Source organism: Micropterus salmoides, unplaced genomic scaffold (assembly GCF_014851395.1).
Source record: "Micropterus salmoides isolate LMB-PRFRI ecotype aquatic unplaced genomic scaffold, ASM1485139v1 Ms_hic_scaffold_18, whole genome shotgun sequence".
NCBI classification, from domain to species: Eukaryota; Metazoa; Chordata; class Actinopteri; order Centrarchiformes; family Centrarchidae; genus Micropterus; species Micropterus salmoides.
Genome location: NW_024040928.1, coordinates 21,261,324 through 21,268,229, shown reverse-complemented (window position 1 = coordinate 21,268,229; position 6,906 = coordinate 21,261,324). Strand labels below are relative to the sequence as shown.

Below are 6,906 nucleotides of genomic sequence, written 5' to 3'. Positions count from 1 at the left end.
TAAAACAAAGCAGCATTTTCAAATATACTTCATGTTTTAACGAATAACTGTGAATCCACTGTAGTCACCTTTTTGGAAGCCAGTGAGGGATCCACCAAGGAGATCCTCACATGGAAGAATCACTTGGAATCACCAAAGATTACTCGTTTTTTGTTTTTAAATATGGACATTTAAATAGAAACACTGTAAAATAAAACCTCTCTGGAACAGGGCAAAAAAAATTGTAAATTCCTCCTGAAAAATTGAGGCTTAGATTCTGACATAAATTAATCCTAACTAATAATAATTATTATAGTGATAAATACATTAATTGCGTTCCAATGTCAAGTATTCATATTTTTTAAACCAGCCCAGACTGACATATCTGACATTTTACTTAGGCTTAGAGGATTGACTCACGAAATTACATGTCTTTTCCTTCATCCTGTGATTTAGAAAGTATGACTGTCTCCATAAAAATGGATGTGCTGGGAGAGATTTCATTGTCTTTGTCTCCCCTTTAAGAATCAGATTCCCTTCTTTGACACAGGCCACACATTATAAATAAAATCCCTGAGAGAAAAGCTTACATCATCAAAGTAAATTCACTTCCATTTGAAATAGACAATAGCCCTTCATGAAGAAAGCCCAAGGTTTTGAACTTTAACATGGGAATAAAACCCGCAAAAGTGGGATTAGTGTTAATTAAAATGCATGCTTTTGTTTCACAGTATTTCATCATGAAAGTTCTCCCCTCTCAATCTGTTTCCCATTATAATCTATGTGACAAAATGTCACATTTTGTGCAAGAAACATCAGAGATAATGTAGGAAGGCTGAGCTGCCACTAGATGCCGACATTTGCACAGATGATAATTCACATTCATGGACTTCATGCTGGGAGACTTGACATGTCACAGCTGTATTTATCGTTAACAGTGACAATGAATGGTAAGAGGAGGCATTGTACCTCCAGGCTAAAAAATAAGATGATGTAGTTGCCATCTTTATTCATAATAAAATTATTCTTATAGTTTTTTTTCAACATATATATCATGATGTGACACCATATTAATGATTAATCCATGGTTATGGTGGGATAACAATTCATTTGTTAGTTTTTAATTCCAGTTTTCTTGGAATTATTTATTTGCACAGCATCATTTTGTAAAACCATAACTTAATATGAAAATATTAGCTCCAGCCCCCCTGCACCAGAGGTTATGGACAATTGATGAATGGATCACAATATGACACAACTCAGAAGTAGTCAAAAGAATATAATTATTTCTCCATCCTTTTCCAACCACAAACCAAATATATAAACTTTTATCACCAATAAAGTTGGCACAGCAGGCTTGTTTAATGTAAAGTGCTTAAGTTATGCGAGATGATTAGTAAGAATTCTTAATTTGAAAAGCAGGACATGTCATTTTAGGAGAAGCAAAGCTGTTTTTTGCTGCATTCCATTTAGATGTGTCAGTCCCAGAGTCCTGGTATGGTGCATTCTCGCTCACTTTTTCTGTCACACCTTCATTCAGAAGCTGAAAAAAGTTCATTACCTCCCTGGCAAAAGTGGATTTTTCATTTTAACAATCATTAACAATACACACATTGAAATAAACAAAAGATTCAGGTTAGCAAAATAGCCTTGCTATCGAGGAAGTGCTTTTGTTAGTTTATGTCACCACATGATTCTTATTCATGTATCAAAATATCTGCTCTGAAAAGGATTATAACTAAATACATATGTTTGAACCATGAAATGCTGAGTTTGTTGAGAAAGTCATTAATCCAAAGCTTCAACATATGATACTGTATAATTTAATACACATTTGACCCTAATGACTGTTTTCATTCATTAGAAAGTAAAGGCAAGGCTATTATTAAGGACAGCCACTTGATGCAGCAGTGCTTGCTAACAAGTGCCCTTATTGTCCAGGGCCCCGTTTGAGAAAGCGGGATTAGTGAAAATTCAGAGTATGTTAAGCTTGACATGAGGGAAACTCTAAGTTTTATGTTTCAGAGAGCGAGATCAGATAAACCCTAGATCAGTAAATCCGGCAACTGATGTTGTTTAGGTTCAGGATAAGTTGGAAAACTGTCAGTTTCTCTCTGACTCCTCCCCTCCAGCGGATCCTGAGGCGGCTGTCTGACACCGTTTAATTTCCTCATTCATACTGTCGATATCAAAGCACATATCTGAACGCATTTACATCTTTAAAAACTTTTTTACCCAAACATGATCTTGAAGATGACTGCTTTATGATCAATCTGTCATCGATGTATGGACAGATCTCCGCACATTGTGGATTTTCCTCACCCCAGAATAAAATCTATATCCGTGTTTAGGTATAACGCTGTGACTCTGTGGACAGTTGCACTGAAAACACTTACTGTGGGATACATTACTGCAGTAATCACTGTTTAATATATAACCTATAAAACTGATTGGTAAACAGTAATCTTTCATATTGTAGGCAAGTCGCATGATTGGAACATTTGTAGTTATCAACTGGAGATTGACTGACTATTTCCGAGTGATGATGACTGTGGTGCAGCTGAAACAAACAGCCCTAAATAAGGTTAAAAGTGAGTTTTTCTTTATTACCTGCTGATAGTCTGAATGTGTTTTGACAGCATTAATAAAATATGAAAAGAGCAAGATTTTATTAATGTGAAATAGACGTCTCAAACTTTAACCAATAGACACATTTTCCACTGCAAAAAAATAATTTATAGGCTAACCTGCTAGGTGTGACTGACTTTACAATCACAGGTTCAGGAGTAAACTGTCTTATATTTGATCTATAGCCTACCTATTTTCATAATCAGGTAGCCGACTGCCGCCGGCACTTTGTCCCGTCAGGTTACAGTTTAATAAATATAACCTTCCTATTTAAAATCAAATGTAATGGGCTGTAGGAAAATTCCAGCACTTTATCATTCATTAAGTAAATTCCAGTCTGGTAAATGACGAATGAGCAACACTGTATAGTAGCCTAATAATGTTATCACATTGATCCTTCTTCCACTCCTACGTTTTAGAGCCAATCAGGGTCCGCGTTGGAATGCATTCATATTTATAGCTTCACCCGATTAAAATGGGGGCTCTGTCGTTATTTACCCGTTGCCATGATGATCGTAGTATCGGAGCTCCATTGATGATGGCTTTTTTCCATCCCCACGCACGCGCTTCCATCAGGCTCAACATACTCAGAGTTGATTGAACTTCTTATCAGCTGTTCTGGAACTGAAAATTCAGCGTTTCCCACCTTAGGCTCAATCAACCCAGAGCTCAGGGATAAGCTCAGAGTTTGTTAAGCCTGCTTTCTGAAACAGGGCCCAGGTGGCTCTTGAAGAATTCCTGGACTCTTTCCCACAAGTCCAGCTGAGCCTCGGAGTTGGCTTTTGCCTCCCCACCAAACATCACAACATTCCCCACTGCTGCATGAAACCCAGACGGACAAAAAGGCATGTAAGGGACTTCCAAAAAGTGTCCAGCTTTAGGGTATGTTGCCACCTTAATACACTCTTTGCCATGATTCCTCAGTGTCGCAGCAGCCTGCTTGGCAAATAAAGCACTCTTCCAGTTGTGGTCATCTTCAGAAACAGCAAACAGGAACTGGCAGCTGGCACGTTCAATTGGAAACAACGACACCCTGTTCTTTTCCAAGGAAGTGTCTGGTAAGGCGTTGCGTATATCTAGAAGCCCAGATTCTGTGATTTTAATATTCTCCATGACAGGAGAAAGCGGAGGTATAACAATGTCCTTGTAGTGTAAAGGAATCAAAATATTTGCAATGCAGGCATTAACACAGACCGTCGCTGAGATGCCAGAGAGGAAAGACGACATTGCCAAAGCCAAACCACCACTCTGAGAGATTGATAGGATGCCAATCCCTGGACCTTTAACCTGCACAGAGAGGTGTTATGTTAATAATCATGTTTAGAATATCTTTCATCTATAACAGGTATCCCTGCTTATATGTACAGCTGAACATAAGTAACAGCCATTCACCGTTACACAAACTGGGGTTACAATTAACTATTATTTTCATCACCTATTAATCTGCCAGTCACTTTCTCAATTAATGGCTTCACTTAAAAAATTCCATCCCACCCAAGATGAGTTAAAATGTCTTCCTTTGCCTGACAAACGGTCCAAAATCTAAAAACAGTATATTATCACACGAAGTGAACAAAACAGCAGAAGAGGAAGAGCTTCGTAAGAAGCTGGGATGGCTTAATCAAATAATTGTTTCAGCTCTAAAGTTATCTTAAATCTAGTTAATTTGAGGAAGAAAATGCCAGCAGATGACAACACTATTAATAAATAAAATTGAGGTTCTAATATTATAGTAGGCCTATGCTTATCTTTACTGATTTATTCTTTAATACTAACCTCTGGCCGTCCCCTTAGGTATGTTACTGCCTCTTCAAAGTACTCCAAATCCCACTTTGTAGGGTTTTTTGGTAAATCCTGGAAACCATGATAAGCCAGTGCCAAAACAACATAACCTTTATTTGCTAGGAGGCTGGCTCTGGGCTCAGTGAGACCTCCACCAAGTGTGTACATATCCACTATTCCTGGGAATGGCCCATTTCCTGTAGAAAATAAGAAAATATAAAGGGAGAGGGGACGTTAAGTAGAACACAGACTCTCCAAATCTCTCATCAACTGACTCACAGTGCACAACTAACCTGGTGGTATGAAGAGGACTCCTTTTATTCTTCCCTCTTGCAAAAGTATTCTATTCATCCCCTCTTTCATGTATATTCTCTCGTTGGTTTCAGAGGCTAAGAGATGACCAGTGTCTCCACTCAGTGCTTCTATCTCCACCAGCGTTGGGCTGAGCACATTCTTCTTTAGGAATTTACTGTGTGGAGTCTCAGGTGCCATGGCCCAAAACAAACCCATGGGCTCCACTCCGGTGTAACTTCCTCCCAGCGAGGGTGCACGGCAGACATCCACCTGGCCAGTTTCATCCGCTTTGTACAGAGCAGAAGCCTTGAAAATCACCCCTCTGTCATCAACTAGTTTGGACCTCAGTTCAACTGGTTTGTGAGGAATAAGTCCCTCTAATTTTACCTGCACTGGTTTATCAAACAGACAGCGAACGCTGGGGAGAATCTTCAGGCGGATCTGTGAGTAAGCCATTTCAGGTCGTCACGATGGGAACTGCAATGACCTGAATGTCCTTTGCCTTTACTCCGCACAGCAGTAGTAGTAGTAGTAGTAGTTAACGTTAGCAAACAAAACATGAACGCTAACTTCGCACTGGGAATGTTCTCATCCTGTAGATAGCAAGAAAGTAACTTTGAGAGCTTGAGTTGTCGTTTTTGCTTTTGTTTTGGACAAACTGATTGTCCGTAGATTAATGTCGGTCACAGTGTAGACGCTTATTGTCTTTAACCAGCCAGAACTTGACTGAAGACCATTCTACGAAGTATTTATATTTACATTGGACAGTAGGCCTACCTCCAACCTTAAGCCTCGAATATACTCTGGAGCGGACACGGACAGCTGCAGACCCCGCGGACTGCTTCTGTTGATAGCCTGTTACACCGTCGGTGGTCCCAAAACGAGGAAGCAGCGTCAACCAAGGTGGATGCAACCACTTCCTCCGCAAAGCAGGAAGCCAGTGGTTTAAAATGAAATCACTCTTCTGTTTGTGTGTTTTGTCAGTGTGCCGCTTTGTGTACTCAACGTATGTTAAAATAAGTATTTCAAATAAAGGCTATTAAAATTAAAATCCAAGGAGAAAAGTATGACAATTTGACAAAGAAAGCAGGAGGTCTTTCCCGCTGTGGAATGTATCCAGCGAGAGTAGGCCACCTACTTTCAAATAAGAGATAATATAAATTAAATATTGTATTTATTTTATTAATAATTATTTACCTACAAATAATCGACTCAAGGACCTATAGGCTACGTGTATGTAGGAAAGTAAAGCAGCCACTAGATGTCACTACTGACACAGAACACGGGAAAGTGTGAAAAGTTAAGACGTCCTTCCTTTACAGGAGTAACATTTAGACTAATCTTAATCTCCTAACAAAGTACATGCATGTATGCAGTATGCCCTAGTTTTATTGTGGTGAACACAGTTAGACGAGAACAGTACATGATAGGAAACTCATTTACACCCCATGTTTCCCTTATGGATTATCTGATTAGATGTTGGACCACCTTGCTGCATATATTTTCATATTCATGAGAAAAAAATGGTAGGACAATGGGCTCAGTTGTCTCTTGTTTATTTCCAGGGTAGACCTGTGGGTGTCCTGTCAGAGGTTCTTTACAGGACTCAATGACATATGGTGTTTCCATCAATCATTAGTTGAGCAGTGCAAAGACTTCAGAAGACTTCATACACAGGGGAAGCAACAAACACTTAAACTTCTGACTATCTGGGCTAATTAAATGAAATGTTGTGGTTTAATCTAATATTAATCTGTTTTTGGACATTGAGGCATTGTGGTATGTTTCAATCCTAGCGTGCATTTAGAGGAGAACCTCTCCAGTCATCGCTGGCGTATGAATTTCCTTCCTACTAACAACCGTTGCGAGAAATGATTCATATAACTGGAATGGACCTTTGCTCCATTTGCTAACTGCAAATGACATCATAACAATTACGGAGACAGATTATTTAGACCAACATTTGAAGGACAATAAAATGAATATTAAAAAGTAGAATGAAAACATAAATAAACCAGAAACAAATACTATACAAATATCAAGAATGACTTCACATAAATATGACCCATTAATTCTTGTCAATAAAGTATTACAAATAAAAGAGTGTCTCTTTTTGCTGAAGTATAATATGAATATAGTTTGTTAAAGGCATGATGAGCTCCATACAGTGCACTAGACACTTTGTCTTGGCCTATTTATCATTCTATGTAAAGTGAAAAAGAC

At 38.6% G+C, this 6,906-nt stretch overlaps 1 protein-coding gene across 1 annotated transcript; it reads right to left on the bottom strand.

Annotated features, from left to right (window-relative positions):
• Positions 1-973: 973 nt before the first annotated feature.
• Positions 974-5,594, bottom strand: LOC119909097 (acyl-coenzyme A thioesterase 1-like). The gene is made up of 3 exons (XM_038727157.1): positions 4,683-5,594; positions 4,384-4,586; positions 974-3,894 (listed from the first exon to the last, which is right to left on the bottom strand). The coding sequence occupies exons 1-3, from the start codon at positions 5,137-5,139 to the stop codon at positions 3,289-3,291; spliced, it is 1,266 nt and encodes a 421-aa protein (XP_038583085.1). The 5' UTR covers positions 5,140-5,594; the 3' UTR covers positions 974-3,288.
• Positions 5,595-6,906: the final 1,312 nt, after the last annotated feature.

What these genes read in the sequence shown, in the direction of transcription:
- LOC119909097 (XM_038727157.1), bottom strand. Translation starts at nt 5,139, where the DNA reads ATGGCTTACTCACAGATCCGCCTGAAGATTCTCCCCAGCGTTCGCTGT. An exon ending in AGTCCTCTTCATACCACCAG is followed by an intron (nt 4,587 to 4,682) that starts GTTAGTTGTGCA and finishes TATTTTCTACAG; the next exon opens with GAAATGGGCCATTCCCAGGA. An exon ending in ACCTAAGGGGACGGCCAGAG is followed by an intron (nt 3,895 to 4,383) that starts GTTAGTATTAAA and finishes CTCTCTGTGCAG; the next exon opens with GTTAAAGGTCCAGGGATTGG.